The sequence below is a fragment of the Choloepus didactylus genome, chromosome 14 (genome assembly GCF_015220235.1).
Source record: "Choloepus didactylus isolate mChoDid1 chromosome 14, mChoDid1.pri, whole genome shotgun sequence".
Classification (NCBI taxonomy): Eukaryota; Metazoa; Chordata; class Mammalia; order Pilosa; family Megalonychidae; genus Choloepus; species Choloepus didactylus.
Window position 1 is genome coordinate 46364195 of NC_051320.1, and position 17477 is coordinate 46381671.

Here is a 17477-nt window from a genome sequence, read left to right on the forward strand (position 1 = left end):
TGAAATACTTAAACTGCTGAAGTAAAACAAACACCAGTCAAGAATTTTATATCCAGCAAGACTTTTTCAACAAAGAGGAAGAGATTAAGACATTCTCAGAAAAATAAAAGCTGAGGGAGTTCATCACCACTGACCAGCTGGCCCTGTAAGCAATGCTAAAGGGAGTTCTTTGGACTGAAAGGAAAGGACACTAGACAGTGGTTCAAAGCAGCATAAAGAAATAAAGACCTGCTATAAAGGTTATGATTTGGATAAATACAAATGCAAGTATTTGTATTATATTGTTTGGTATGTAACTCCACTTCTTATTTGCTACAGGTGGTAAAATGCAAGTGCATAAAAAGTAATTTTGAATCTAGATATTTGGACATGCAATGTACAAAGACTTATGGTAATAAGTGCAAAAAAATGGTGGGGGACACAGGGGTATACGAAAACAAAAATGCTTGCTATTGAAGTTAACTTGGTGTCAAAGCAAATATGATTGTTATATATGTAGGATGTTAAATTTTAACCCTATGGTAACTACAAGGACAAAAGATGGAAAATATATCCAAATAGAAGTGAGAAGGCAGTCAGTATAGTACAACATAAAAAAGCAAATAAATATAAAAGTAAGCATTAACATAAGTGAGGGACAAAAAAAGGTATAAAGCTTACAAAGGCTAAATATCAAAATGACAGAAGAAAGTCCTTTACTATCAATAGCGACTTTAAATGTAAATGGATTAAACTCTCCAGTCAAAATGCAGTGATGGGCAGAATGGATAAAAAAGCAAGACCCCACTATATGCTGTCTTCAAGAGACTCACCTTAAAGTCAAATATTTAAGTAGGTGGGTGAAAGGATGGAAGAAACATATCATGCAAACAGTAACCAGAAGAGCTGAGGTGGCTGTACTAATACTGGATAAAACAGACTTAAGTCAAAAGCAGTTACAGGGAACAAAGGTGGTCATTATATACTTATAAAGGGGATAATTCAAAAGGAAGATGTAATGATTATAAATATATATATGCACCCAACAGCAGAACCCCAAAATATATACAGCAAATATAAGCGGACTTGAAGGGAGAAACTGATGGTCCTCGATTAATTGTAGGAAATGTTAACACACCACTCTCAATAATGCTTAGAACATCTAGTCATGAGATCAATAATGAAGTTCAGGACTTGAATGATACACTAAACCAGCTAAACAGTATATAGAATACTGCAATGTTCAAAAAAGAGAATAGCCATTCTTCTTGAGTGCACACAGATGATTCTCCAGGATAGACCGTATGTTGGGCCACAAAATAAATCTCAATAAATTAAAAAATATTGTAATTATACAATGTATACTCTCCAAACACAAAGGAATATAGCTATAAGTCAATAACAGAGGGAGAAATTAGAAAACCCACAAATATGTGAAAATTAAACAACTTACTTTTAAACAACCAAGGGGTTAAAGAGTAAATCACAAAGTGAAATTAGGAAATATCTTGAGGTGAATGAAAATAAAAATACAACATACCAAAACTTATTGGATGCACCAAACACAGGGCTGAGAGGGAAATGCATAGCTCTAAATGCTTACATTAAAAAAGAAGAAAAATTTCAAATGAAAGACCTAATCTAAAAACTGGAGGAACCAGAAAAAGAAGAGCTAACAAAACCCAAAGTGAGCACAGGAAGGAAATAAAGATTCGAGTGGCGAGAAATGAAATAGAAAACAAATTGAAAATAGAATCAACAAAACCAAAAGCTGGTTCTTTGAAAAGATCAATAAAATCAACAATCCCTTAGCAAGAATGAAAAAGAAAGAGGATACAAATAATGAAAATCAAAAATGAAAAAAGGGACATTATTATTGACCCCTGAAATAAAAAGGACTATAAAGGATACTAGGAAAAACTGTATGCCAAAAAATTAGATAACCCAGATGAAATGGACAAATCCTTTGGAAAACACAAACTACCTACACATTAATTCAAGAAGAAACAGAAGCTCTCAATAAACCAATTACTAGTAAAGAGATTGAATCAGTCATCAAAACCCTCCCAATGGGGGGGTGGGGCAAGATGGTGGCATAGAGAGGTGTGGAATTTACTTAGTCCTCTATAGCAACTAGTAAATAGCCAGGAACAACTAATAAATAGTATGCAACAATTGTTGGGGGACATACATGACTGCTCACACATCATATACCAGCCCGGAATTGGTGGAACAGATGAGATCACAGCATAAAGCAAGTAAAAACTGTGACCGGCGCCCCTCCCCCTGGCACAGCATGCCAAGCTGCAAAACTTCACTGTGTGAGAAAGAGGCAGACCCTGTCAGAACAGGGAGGGGTGGCTCAGCCAAGATCCAACTGTGGTTTTAATTTAACAAATTTTGACTACTGAATACAACAGAAAAGCACAGATAGGAGCTGAGCAAACAGGAATCTGTGGTTCCTCCTGGCAGAAAGGAGGCAAGGCTGAAGGGAAAAAAAAAAAAAAAATACACACATACACACACACAATTAAATAAAAACAGAGGCTTTTGGAGAAAGCTGAGCTCAGAGTGCTGGAGAACAGCTGTGTCCCAAAAAAGGGGGGCACAGAGAACTGGGTACAAACTCCAGTCGACTGGTGAAACTGAGGGGCTGGACACTGGCTCTGAAAAGGAGCTTTTGCTCTTTTTCCATTTTTCGTCTCTCATTCTAAGCAGCTCATTAGAGAAAGAAAGCTTCAGACATTTTCAGTTGGCAGCCACTGACCCAGTTAAGGGTGGAGTTAAGAGAGTCAGAGAGACAAAGGAGGAATTCAAGTGCAGAAGATAACTCCCTAGGGGGTATATCTTCCCTAGAAAAGGGGGGCAGGGCCCAGCTCAAGTGACAGCCCTCCCCTAGGGAACTCACACCCAGGGCCTGGGGGAAAACATATAAACAAACCAGAAACAACTTAAGCTTGGCTTCTGACACCCTTGGCCCCCAGCCAGAATGGGGTCCACTCTGAACGAAAGGGATGGCACCTCTTTATGTAGTGGGGAGCCCATGACAGGACAGGGTCTGCTGAGAATTAAAAAGACCACACCTCTTTACACCAGTGGGGAGCTGCGGGCTGACAAGTGCCACCTACTGGGCAGGATAGGAAAAGCACAGAGTCTAGAGGTGTCACAGGAAAGTCTGACAACATACTGCTCAGGGAAACGTGATACTGATTACACCTACCTACTGAGACCTAGGCCTGTCTGGTCTGGGAAAATCTGATTGGGGTAATCAAGGAAACCAGATGCCTATACAGTAAAAGATTTTGAGCCACTTTAGGAAAAACAAAGATATGGCCCAGTCAAAGGAATGAACCTACACCTCAACTGAGATACAGGAATTGAAACAACTAATTAAAGATCTTCAAACAAATATGCTAAATCAATTAAAAAATCAAATCAACAACTTAAGGGATGACAAGAGATGAAGGATATAAAGAAAACACTGGGTGAACAGAAAGAAGAAATTGAAAGAGTGAAAAAACAAATGGCAGAACTTATGGGAATGAAAGGCACAATACAAGAGATAAAAAAACAATGGAGACACACAACAGCAGATTTAAAGAGGCAGAATAAAAGATTCATGAACTGGAGGTCAGGACATCTGAAATCGTACAAACAAAAGAGCAGACAGGGAAAAGAAAGGAAAAATATGAGCAGCATCTCAGAGAACTGAATGACAACATGAAGCACATGAATATACATGTCCTAGGTGTCCCAGAAGGAGAAGAGAAGGGAAAAGGGGCAGAAACAATACTGGAGGAAATAAACACTGAAAATTCCCATCTTTTATGAAAGATAAAATTACAGATCCAAGAAGCACAGAGTGCCCCAAACAGAATAGATCCAAATAGATCTACTCCAGGAAACATACTGATCAGATTGACAAATGTCAAAGACAAAGAGAGAATTCTAAAAGCAAGAGAAAAGTGATCCATCACATACAAGGGAAGTTTGATAAGACTATGTATGGATTTCTCAATAGAAACCACGGAGGCAAGAAGGCAGTAGTATGATATATTTAAGATACTGAAAGAGAGGAACTACCAACCAAGAATTCTATATCCAGCAAAGCTGTCCTTCAAAAATGAGGGAAGAGTTTAAAATATTCTCTAGACAGACAGGCAGTGAGAGAATTTGTGAATAAGATACTGGCTGTACAGGAAATGCTAACGGGAGCACTACAGACAGATAGGAAAAGACAGGAGAGAGAAGTATGGAACACAATATTGAGTGACGGTAACACAATAATGTAAGTACACTGAACAAAGACGACTGTGAGTAAGGTTGAGGGAAGAAGGTTAGGGGTAGGTAGGACAACAGGGGGAAGATAAAGACTGGGACTGTATAACTTAGTGAAACCTACAGTGGTCAATGATTGTGATTAAATATACAAATATATTTTTACATGAGGGAGAACAAATGAATGTCAACTCTGCAAGGTGTTAAAAATAGAGTAGTACTGGAGAAAAAAATACAATCAATGCAAACTGGAGTTTATAGTTAACAATAACATTACAGTATGCTTCCAGTAATTGTAACAAAGGCAATATACCAAAGCTAAATGTCTATAAGAGGGGAATATAAGGGAGGGGTATGCGGATCCTCGGTATTGGTGTTATTGTCTGACTTTTTAATTGCATTTTATTTTAATTTTATTTTTTCTTTTGTTGCTTTTTAGTTGTCATTTTTTTCTTTCTTTCTTCTTTTTACTTCTTTTTGCCTCTTCCTCTTTCTTTGTGGAAGAAATGGAAATGTCCTTATATAGATAGTGTTGGTGAATACATAACTGTGTGATTCTACATGGAACCACTGATTGTTTATTTAGGATGGACTGTATGATGTGTGAATTAAAGCATCTAAAAAACAGAAGGATACAAGCGCTGGAGAAAGGGATGTACAAAATCACCATTGGTAGGGAAGTGGAATGGTGTAGCCCATCTGGAGGGCAGTGTGGCAGTTCCACAGGAAGCTAAGCATGGGGTTGCCATCTGGTCCTGCAACTTGGTTTTTGGGTATATACTTGGAAGAACTGAAAAGAGGGACATGAAGGGACATTTGCACAGTGGCGTTTATGGTGTCAGAATTCACAATTTGCAGTGGATGGAGGTAACCTAAGGGTACATTGAATGATGAATGGAATGGTGATCTTGAACTGCTACAAGGAGTGAAGTTGTGAAGTGAATGGACATGGAGGACTGTATGTTAAGTGAAATAAATCAGAAATGAAAAGAAAAATATTATAATGCGTCACTAATATGGACTATAATGTGCAAATTCTGAGAATTGAGTCTGAGAGTATAGGTTATCAGGGGAAGGCTTATTGTAAAGGTTCCTAGACTGTAAGCTCTTACAGAAGTTACATCTATCCCTGAGCTGTAATGGTTATTTCTAAACTCTAAGATGATGAGCTGTTTGTGTATAACCTGGTCAGTGCCTGGAACTTTGGGTATCTTTGTGACACCTGAGACTCAGAGCCAGACTCTGGAAGCTATGAATGTCAGCTTTACCCCATACAGCAAATGTTAAAGAGTCTGAAAAAAGAGATCAGACTTTAATTAGAGATATGAACAAAATGGACTTGGTTAGGATGAAGGTAAATCAGACTGAAGGGTAAAGGATGATATTGATGGCATTTTTGAAGCTTCAGCTTCTGTGTGGGACCAAAGGAAGAGATATTTAATAGGTGCAAGATCTATATTTTTTGTAACACATTATATAATTTGACTTGTATGGTCAGGTTATTCAAACAACATAATTATATGGAGGCGCTGATTGTGGAGTAAGGTTTGGTTGGTTTGTGCAGGTTAGTGAAAAGTCCCAATACATCTCAGAACAACTTTGGCAGAGGATGAAGATGTATTTGCAAAGCCCCCTTAGAGACTGTGGGAAAATGTAGAAACATTAAATTTTCCCACCTGGGGAATTGATGATTTTCTCACTAGAATTGAGGGCTACCAAATTAGAAGGCTGAGCCTTCGACCTTGGGGCTTGCCCTTATGAAGTTTGTTACTAGAAGGGAGAGGCTAAGCCTACTTAAAATGGTATCTAAGACTCACCCCTAGAGAACCTCTTCTGTTGCTCAGATGTGGCCTCTCTCTCTAAGCCAACTCTGCAGGTAAACTCATTGCCCTCTCCCCATACATGGGATGTGACTCCCAGGAGTGTGGTAGTCCCTGGCAATGTGGGACATGACTCACAGTGATGAGCTTGGCCCTGGCATTGTGGGATAGAGAAAACCTTCTTAGACCAAAAGGGGGAAGCAAAATGAAACAAAACAAAGTTTCAGTGGCTGAGCAATCTCAAATAGAGTCAAGAGGTCATTCTGGAGGTTATTCTTATGCATTATATAGATATTCCTTTTTAGTCTTTAGTGTACTGGAATAGCTAGAAGAAAATAACTGAAATTGTTGAACTGCAACCCAGTAGCCTTCATTCTTGAAGACGACTGTATAACTATACAGCTTACACTGTGCGACTGTGTGATTGTGAAAACTTTGTGTCTCCCACTCCCTTTTTACAGTATATGGACAGATGAATAGAAAAATAAGGACAAAAAGTAAAAGAATCATAGGGAAGAATGGGAGGTATGGGATGTTTTGGGTGCTCTTTTCCACTTTAACCTTAATTCTTATTCTTTTTTACGTATGAAATGAAAATTGAATGTGGTGATGAATGCACAACTATTTTATGGTACTGTGAACAACTGATTCACACTGGGGTTCTGTATGGTATGTGAATATATTTCAAAAACACTGAATTTAAAAAAAGTAAAAAAATAAAATAAAGGAAAGCAAAAGGACAGAAGACAAACAAGGGTGAACAAACAAACAAACAAACAACAACAAAACAACAAACCTCCCAATGAAGAAAAAATCCCAGGACTTAACTCCAATTCTGCTCAAACTCTTCCAAAAGAATTGAAGAGGAGGGAATACTACCTAACTCATTCTATGAGATCAACAGCACCCTCCTATCAAAGCCACATAAAGATTCCACAACAAAAGAAAACTATAGACGAACAGCTCTTATGACTTTAGATGCAAAAATCCTTAACAAAATACTAGCAAACGAATCCACCAGCAATGAAAGGATGATACACCATGATCAAATGGGATTTATCCTTGGGATGTAAGGTTGGTTCAGCGTAAGAAAATCAATTAATGTAATACACCACCTTAACAGAATGAAGGGAAAAAACCCCATATAATCATCTCAATTGATGCAGAAAAGGCATTTGACAAAATATAGCTACGCTTCTTGGTAAAAATCCTTAGAACACTAGGAATATGAAATCTTCCTCAACATAATAAAGGGCATATATGGAAACCCCATAGCTAACAACCTACTAAATTATGAAAGTCTGAAAGCTTTCCCTCTGGTATCAGGAACAAGACTAGGATGCCCACTGTCACCACTGTTATTCAACATTGTACTGAGAGTTATTGCCAAAGCAATAAGGCAAGAAAAGGGAAAAAAAAGCATCCAAATTGGAAAGAAAGAAGTAAAACTTTCCCTATTTGCAGATGATATGATCCTATATACTGAAAACCCTGAAAAAGTCCACAATGAATCTCCTAGAGTTAATAAATGAATTCAGCAAGGTGGCAAGGATCAACACTCAAAAATAAGTAGTGTTTCTATGTACAAGCAATAGGAAGAAGGAAATCAAGAAAAAAATTCCATTCACAACAGGACCTAAAAGATTTAAATATCTAGGAATAAATGTAACCCAGGATATAAAGAACTTCTACACAGAATACTACAAAACATTGCTAAAAGAAATTAAAGAAGACCTAAGTAAATGGAAGTATATTCTGTGTTCATGGATTAGAAGAATAAGTACCACTAGGGTGTCAATATTACCCAAAGCAATTTATAAATTCAATACAACCCAAGTCAAAAGTAAAAAAAACCTTCTTGCATAAATGGAAAAGCCAATCACCAAATTTATATGGAAGAGCAAGGGGCCCAGAAAAGCTAACGGCATCTCGAAAAGAAGAATGAAGTGGGAGGACTCACACTTCCTGATCTTAAAACTTATTACAAAGCCACAGTAATCAAAGCAGCATGGTACTGGTACAAGGACAAACAAGTAGACCAACGGAATAGAACTGGGAGCTCAGAAATCAGCCCTCCCACTTAAGACCAATTGATTTTTGACAAGGTGGCAAAGACCACTCAATTGAAAAAGAATACAACAAATGTGATGGGAAAACTGGATCTCCATTTGAAAAAAAGGGGGGGGGGCCCTACCTCATACCATATCAAAAAAATCAACTCAAAAGGCATCAAATACCTTAATATAAGAGCTAAAGCTATCAAATTCCTAGAAGAAAACATCAGATGAGGTCCTGAAGATTCAGGACCTTGTGTTACATAATGGTTTCTTTGACTTTACATTGAAAGCACAAACAAAAGAAAATAGATAAACGGGATCTCATCAAAATTAAAAATTTTTGTTCCTCAAAGACCTTTATCATGAAAGTAAAACAACATCCTACATAATGGGAGAACATATTTGGAAACTACATATCTGGTAAAGGTTTAATATTCAGAATATATAAAGAAATCCTTCAACTTAACAACAAAAAGACAAACAACGAAAATAAAAAATGGGCCAAAGACTTTAACAGACATCTCTCTGAACTAATTTTACAAATGGCCAGAAAGCATATGAAAAGATGTTCAGCATCATTAGCCATCAGGGAAATGCAAATCAAAACCACAAGGAGATACCATTTCACATCCACTAGAATGGCTGCTATTAAAAAAACAGAAAAGAACAAGAGTTGGAGAAGATGCAGAGAAAAAGAAACATTCATTCATTGCTGGTGGCAATATAAAATGATGCTGCAGCTATGGGACAGTTTGGCATTTCCTCAGAAAGCTAAGTATACAATATGACTTGCAATCCCACTACTAGGTCTACACACAAAAGAACTGAAAGCAGGGACTCGAACAGATAGTTACACACTGATGTTCACAGTGGCATTATTCACAATTGCCATAAGATAGAAGCAACCCAGGTGTCTTTCAACCGAAGCATGGATAAACAAATGTGGTATATACATACAATGGAATATTATTCAGCCATGCAAAGGAATGAAGTCCTGACACATGCAACAACATGGATGAACCCTGAAGACATCATGTTAAATGAAATAAGCCAGACATGAAATGACAAATATTATTTGATCTCAGTGTTTTTAAACAATTAGAATAAGTAAACTCAAAGAGTTAGGATCTAGACTATAGGTTACCAGAGGATGGGGTCAAGGTGAGGACAGGGAATGGGAAGTTAAGGCTTCAAATGTATAGGGATCCTATTTGGAATGATGGAAATGTTTTGGTAATGGATGGTGATGCTGGTAGCACAACATTGTGAATTAAGAGCACTTAAATATAACTCTGAATATTATTAAAAGGGGAACAGTGAACCCTAAGTTAAACCATGGACCTTAATTATTAGTACAATTATAAAAATGTGTTATCTTCAAGTGCAACCATTGTTCCTTACCAATGGCAAGTTGTTGGTGGGTTGGTATATGGGAATCCTGTATTTTATGCATTGTTGTTCCATAAACCCACAACTTCTCGATAAAAAAAAAGTCCTTTTTTTTTTTCCTTTGCAGAAATGGACAAGGTGACACTAAAATTCATATGGAATTTCAAGGAATCCTTAAGAGCCAAAACAATCTGGAAAAAGAACAAACCCAAAAGACTCATACTTCTGATTTCAAAACTTAAAATATAGCTTCAGTAATCACATCAGTGTAGTACTGGCATATGACTAGACATGTAGATCAATGGAAGAGAACTGAGTTTCAAGAAATAAGCCCACATTCTAGGGCCAAATGATTTTTAACAAGGGTGGCAACACCATTCAACAGGGAAAGAAAAATTTCTTCAAAAAATGGTTTTGAGACAAGTGAACATCCACATGCAAAAATGAGATTGAACCCTTACCTCACACTATATGCAAAAATTAACTCAAAATGGAACAAAAACCTAATTGTTAGCGCTAAAACTATAAAACCCTAGAAGAAATAGGAATAAATCTTCATGGCCCTGGATTTGGCAAAAGCAGAAGCAGCAAAATAAAAATTAGATGAATTGGCCTTCATTAAAATTAGGAACTTTCATGCATCAAAGGCCACTATCAAGAAAGTAAAAAGTCAATCTATGGAATAAAAGAAAGTAGTTGCAAATCATATATCTGATGAGGGTCTAAGTATCTTAAACAGAAAGAATTATTATAACTCAACAAAAAGACTCAATGAAAAAATGGGCAAAGGACTTGGAAAGACATTTCTTCAAAGAAGATATACAAATGGTCAGTAAAAATATGAGAAGATGCTCAATATAGTTAGTCATTAGGAAAATACAAATGAAAACTACAATGAAATATAACTTCACATACATCAGGATATATAATTAAAGAAACAGAAAATATCATTGGCCAGGATATGAAGAAAGTGGAATCCTCCTATATTGCTAGTGGTAATGTAAAATGGTATATTAAACGCTACAGAAAACAGATGGCAGGTCCTAAAAAGTTAATAAAAAATGATTATCATATGACCCAGAAAGTGTGAGGCATAAACCAAAACAGGTATTCAAACAAAAACTTGCAGTCAATGTTCACAGCAGCATTATTCATTAGAGCCAACAGTGGAAACAACCCAAATGTCCAAGTGATGAACAGATAAACAAAATATGGTATATTTATACAACGGAATATTGAGCCATAAAAAGGAATGAAGTAATGACACATGCTACAACATGGATGAACCTTGAAAACATTATGCTAAGTGAAAGAAACCAGAGTAGCTGAGTACCAAAAAGCAACTATTCCATATTGGGCAGGATGGAATGGAGGAATCTGAAAGGAATGTTCCTTCTAAGAAAAAAAAAAAAAAAAAAAAACTGATATATTTCAACATAGAGAAAATATTACACATAGGTGTGACAGAGTTGTTGGAGCATTTGAGGGAAAACTTAACAATAGGTACATGGGAACCAAGGCAAATATTAGCTCCAGTAAAAATGAAGGATTGTATAAAAAAAGAGATAGGGCCTTAGTACACCTCTTGGCTAAATAGTTGAAATTCCATAGGCATAATAATAAAAAGCACAATTAATGCTTTAACCAAAACTTGTGAAATAACTGTGGAAAGTACAGGAGATGAAGGGGTGAAGAAGTTGAGGAGATTGGTATGGAAGAGCTAAGTTCTCATTTATCAAGATAGGAATTCAATATATATTAGAGATAGAGAAATCAAAAAACATGAAATATTTTATTTAGAAATATGGAATTAAATATTTTTAAAATGCTAAATGAGTCCTTTCATATCATTTAACTTTTTATACTACATATATATGATGTTTGATAGAAACCTTGACACTAAATTAAACCATTTTAATTTTATTTAAAAAGTAGCTAATAAAGGAGAAGCCCTCCCCCAGAGCAGTTCTTCCCTTCTTCTTCAATAATAGAATTAGATGGCTACATAGCTAAATACTGTATTTTCCAATCCACCTTGTTGCTAGGTATAACATGACTAGTTTCTGGCCAGTGGGATATAAAAGGAAGTGATATATGCAACTTCTAGTTACACTCTTAAAGACAACTTTCTTCTCCCTTTCCTTCTTACTGATGACTAGAATGGAGGTAAGATGGAAGGAGCAGCCATCTTGGGCTATGACATGGAAGCCATGCATTGAGGATGGCAGATCAACAAGACAGTAGAACACTGGGGCCAGTGGCAACTTCAAAGAATAATGCCAGTAACCAGTTTCAAATTTTACATGAGATAGAAATGAACTTCTATCTTATTTAATCCATTGTTATTCATGTCTTCCCTTTAGAGCAGTCCAAACTACAGCCTGGCTAATATAGAGAGAAATCTACTTAAAAATAATATAATTTAAATTTCTTATGTGAATAAGGTTTTAAGCTAAGCAAGAAAGTAATATTAACCTTTATATGAATGATCAGACAGTCTCATGATTTGGAGAATTATGGTAAACATTTACCTTTTTTAACTGGAGACTGATGTTGTTGTTCATTAAGACCTTGAGGAAAGGCTTGCATTCCATTTGTCTTACACTGTTGAAGAAGAAAATAAACTTTTTAACTCAAAATTTAACTTTACATAACCCTACTGCTATCACTCCAAAATACTTCTCCTAATAATCAAGATAGTAGTCAAGACATATTTGGGCTAAAGGGTAAGCAATCATTATAAGTCTGCTTATTAAACATATACAACAAAAGCTTCCCTGAAAATATGTTCACATATTTGTAACTATTTTTGCCACGATTACAATTATTTTTGAAAAAGAACATAAAACCAAAGATGAATCACATGGGAAGTGAGGGAAGATGGCAGCATAAAGAGGTGTGGAATTTAGTCAGTCCGCTAGAACAACTAGTAAATAGCCAGGAGCAACTAGAAAATAGTCTGGAACAACTGTTGGGGGACATCTGTGACTGAACACACATCATCCATCAGCCTGGAATGTGTGGAATGGCTGAGATCACAGCAAAGAACAGTAAGTAAAGCACCTCAAACTGCAGAGTGGCGTGCCTCCCCCGCCACACACAGACTGAGCTGAAACATTCCCATTGGAAAAAAGAAGCAGGTTACCTGGAGCAAGGGAAAGTAACTCAACCAAGCTCAAACTGCAGTTTTAATTAACAAATTTGGACTACTGAATACAAGCTACAAACACAGATAAACTTGGAGAAAGCAGGAGGTTCCTCCAGGCAGAGAGGAGACAGAGCTGATGACCAAAAAAAAAAGTAATGAAAAACAGAGGCTTTTGGAGACAGCTGAGTCAGAATACCAGAAAACAGCTGTGTCCCAAGAAAAGGGGCTCAGAGAAACAGGTACCAACACCAGTTGACCGGCAAAACTGGGGGGCAGGGGACTGGCTTTGAAAAGAGACATTCTCTCTTTTTACTTTTTTTTTTTTCCTCTCATTCTAAGTAGCTCATTAGAGAAAACCTCAGGCACTTTCAATTGTCAGCACTGACCCAGGCAAGAGTGGAGTTAACAGAGTGAGAGAGACAAAGGAAGAATTCAAGTGTAGAAGATAACTCCCTAAAGGGTGTATCTTCCCTAATAAAAAGTGGCGGGGCATAACTCAAGTGGCTGCCCTCCCGCAGAGAATTCAGACCCCAGGGCAGGGGTTGCAGGGGAACCAGAAACAACATAAGTTTGGCTTCTGACACCATCGGCCCATGACCAGGACAGAGTCTGCTGAGAATTAAAAGGACCACATCTCTTTACACCAGTGGGGAGCTGCAGGCTGACAAGTGCCACCTGAGGAAAGTCTACTGGGTCTCACCCTCAGGGAAACCTGATATTGAATACAGTTTACTCCTGAGACCTGGGCCTGTCTGGTCTGGGAAAATCTGATTGGAATAATCAAGGAAACCAGATGCCTAGACAACAAAAAGTTACAAATCACATTAGGAAAAATGAAGATACGGCCCCAAAGGAACAAACTTACACTTCAGGTGAGATACAGGAATCGAAACAACTAACTATTAATCAAAAAAATGTCCTAAATCAATTCAAAAAAGAAATCAATGAGCTAAGGGAAGATACGGCAAAAGAGAAGAAAGACATAAAGCAGATATTTGGGCAAACATAAGGAAAAACTTGAAAGTTTGAAAAAACAATTGGCAGAACTTACAGGAATGAAAGGTATAATATAAGAGATGAAAAACACAATGGAGACACACAACAGCACATCTGAAGAAGCAGAAGAAAAGATTCATAACTGGAGGTCAAGACATCTGAAATTCTACACACAAAAGAACAGATAGGGAAAAGAATGGAAAACTATGAGCAGCAGCTCAAGGAACTGAATGACAACATGATGCACATGAATGTATGTGTCATAGGTGTCCCAGAAGAAGAGAAGGGAAAAGGGGCAGAAAACAATAATGGAGGAAATAATCACTGATAATTCCCCATATCTTATGAAAGACATAAAATTACAGATCCAAGAAGTGCAGCATACCCCAAAAAAGAATAGATCTGGAAGGATTCGAAGACGGTTGCTAGGTGAGACAGGGCAAAAAAACACCTCCATGAAAAAATACTAGATAAAAGTCAGAAAGTGACCCAGAAGATCAGTTCCAGCGATGCACCAGCCGGACAAGGTCTGCTAAATCCACAGGGACCATGCACTTGGTGAAACCGGGAGTCTACATTCTGAAACGAGTGAGTTGGCTGAAAGTCCAGCGGCCACACTGCAGTGTAGGGAAACCATGGGTTGGCATTTGGCGATGGACTAGTTTCTTTAAAAAAAAAAAAAAAAAAAAAAAAAACCCCGGGAACAGCTGCGGTCAAGAAGGTGAGAATCATGCAGTGAAGCATGGCAGGAGCAGACTGTGCCAGTGTCTCGGTGTCTGGCATGGAGGACAGCCCACTGCTGATTGTCTCAGGGCCAGGGAGACAGAGGGGAGCCAAAAGGAGAAACAAACTGCACCCCTTTCAGCCATCTCCCCGGTGGGCAGGGGATGTTCCTGCCTGGGCCTGACCCACAGCCCAGAGCCATGCCAAGAAACCCAGTGTGATGGGGAATTTTTCCCGCAGCACCATGCACATGCCACAATATTGGCCATGGAGAGTGGCCTTTGGTGCACCCACAGCTGGTTGTCCCAGAGCTGGGAAGGCAGAGCTGTGTGAGGAGGGGGAGATTAACACACCCCATTCAGCCATCTCTGCAGCAGGCTGAGGGCGCCCCTGTCTGGCCCAGTGGCCTAGGGCTTCCCTGGCGGGCCAGCGTGCAGTTGTGATGTGGCACGGCCTTCCCTCGGCAGAAGTCCTGGAAGAGCATGGCTGAGAGGGGGGACCCGCTCAGAAATCCCAGGGACCCTATACAGATGCCAGGGAATTGTGGGTCAGTGGCAGAGACAATCTGTGGCAAGACTGAAATGAAGGCTTAGACTCTTGCAATAGCCTTAAACCTCCAGGAACACCTGGGATGTCTGATTATTAAAGCTCCCCTGCCTACCTAACCACCCAGACACATGCCACACATTCAGGGCGGACAGCACCAACAACACACCCAAACTTAGTGCACCAACTGAACCCCACGAGAATCAGATCCCCATACACCACAAAAGATAAAGTTGGGGAGAACTGACTTGAAGGGAATAGGAGACTCACGGACTTCATCTGCTGGTTAGTTAGAGAAAGTGTACACCACCATGCTGAAGATCTGACAAATTAGAGAGAGGTATTTTTTACATCCAGAAGGAACCCTATCAAGTAAAGCAAATGCCAAGAGGCCAAAAACAACAGAAAATCTTAAAACATATGATAAAACCAGACGATATGGAGAACCCAAAGCCAAACACCCAAATCAAAAGATCTGAAGAGACACAGTACTTGGCACAATTAATCAAAGAATTAAGGACAAAAAACAAGAGCATGGCACAGGATACAAAGGGCATGAAGAGCATGGCACAGGATATAAAGGACATAAAGAAGACCCTAGAAGAGCATAAAGAAGAAATTGCAAGAATACATAAAAAATAGAAGATCTTATGGAAATAAAAGAAACTGTTGGCCAAATTAAAAAGACTCTGGATACTCATAATACAAGATTAGAGGAAGCTGAACAACGACTCAGCTTCCTTGAGGACCACAGAACAGAAAATGAAAGAATAAAAGAAAGAATGGGGAAAAAAATCGAAAAAATCAAAACGGATCTCAGGGATATGATAGATAAAATAAAACGTCCAAATTTAAGATTCACTGGTGTCCCAGAAGGGGAAGAGAAGGGTAAAGGTCCAGAAAGACATTCAAAGAAATTGTTGGGAAAACTTCTCAAACCTCCTACACAATATAAATACACAAAGCATAAATGCCCAGCAAACTCCAAATAGAATAAATCAGAATAAACCTACTCCAAGACATATTCTGATCAGACCATCAAATACTGAAGAGAAGGAGCAAGTTCTGAAAGCAGCAAGAGAAAAGCAATTCACCACATACAAAGGAAACAACATAAGACTAAGTAGTGACTACTCAGCGGCCACTATAGAGGCGAGAAGGCAGTGGCATGACATATTTAAAATTCTAAGAGCGAAAAATTTCCAACCAAGAATACTTTACCCAGCAAAACTCTCCTTCAAATTTGAGTGAGAGCTTAAATTTTTCACAAACAAATGCTGACAGATTTTGCTAACAAAAGACCTTCCCTACTTCAGATACTAAAGGGAGCCCTACCACCAGAGAAACAAAGAAAGGAGAGAGATATAGAGAAATTTAGCAGACATATATAGAACCTTACATTCCAAATCACCAGGACACACATTCTTCTACAGTGATCACAGATCTTTCTCCAGAATAGACCATATGCTGGGACATAAAACAAGCCTCAATAGATTTTAAAAAAAATTGAGTGTATTCAAAGCACATTCTCTGACCATAATGGAATACAAATAGAAGTCAATAACCATCAGAGACTTAGAAAATTCACAAACAACTGAAGCGTAAAAATGAGGGGGAGATGAAAACATTCCCAGATACCCAAAAGCTGAGGGACTTTATCACCAGTAGATCAGTCCTATAAGAAATACTAAAGGGAACTGAGCATGCAGAAAGGAAGGGACACTAAACAATTGACTGAAACCACATGAAGAAATAAAGATTTCCAGTAAAGATCACATGGTAAATATAAATACCAATACTACTGTATTTTTGATTTGTAATTCCACTATACTTCCTACAGGATCTAAAATACATAAACAGTAATGATAAATCAGTGGGAAAAAAAAGAATAGATCCGAATAGACCTACACCAAGACACTGAATAATCAGATTGTCAAATGTCAAAGACAAAGAGAGAATCCTAAAAGCAGCAAGATAAAAGCAATCCATCACATACAAGAGAAGCCTGATAAGACTATGTACAGATTTCTCAGTAGAAACCATGGAGGTGAGAAGGCACTGGTATGATATACTTAAGATACTGAAAGAGAAAAACTGCCAACAAAGAATTCTATATCTGGTAAAACTGTCCTTCAAAAATGAGGTAGAGTTTAAAATACTTTCAGACAAACAGACACAGAGAGTTTGTTCACAAGATAGCTGCTCTACAGGAAATACTAAAGGGAGCACTACAGACAGATAGGAAAAGACAGGAGAGAGAGGTTTGGAGCACAATATTGGGTGATGGTAGCACAATAATGTAAGCACACTGAACAAAGATGACTGTGAATATGGTTGAAAGAGGAAGGTTAGGGGCATGTAGGACACCAGAAGGAAAGATAGAAGATAAAGACTGGGACTGTATAACTTAGTGAAACCTAGAGTAGTCAATGATTGTGATTAAATGTACAAGTATGTTTTTACATGAGGGAGAATAAATGAATGTCAATTTTGCAAGGTGTTTAAAATGGGGTAATATTGGGGAAAAAAATACAATCAATG

The 17477-nt window shown here is 37.9% G+C and overlaps 1 protein-coding gene across 1 annotated transcript in view; it reads right to left on the minus strand.

Annotated features, from left to right (window-relative positions):
* C14H8orf88 (chromosome 14 C8orf88 homolog) overlaps positions 1-17477 on the minus strand; it is a 108454-nt gene that overhangs the window by 49469 nt on the left and 41508 nt on the right. The window contains exon 4 of the mRNA XM_037802732.1: positions 12055-12127. Within this exon, the coding sequence (XP_037658660.1) occupies positions 12055-12127 (73 nt within the window). The remainder of the gene's footprint in view (positions 1-12054; positions 12128-17477) is intronic.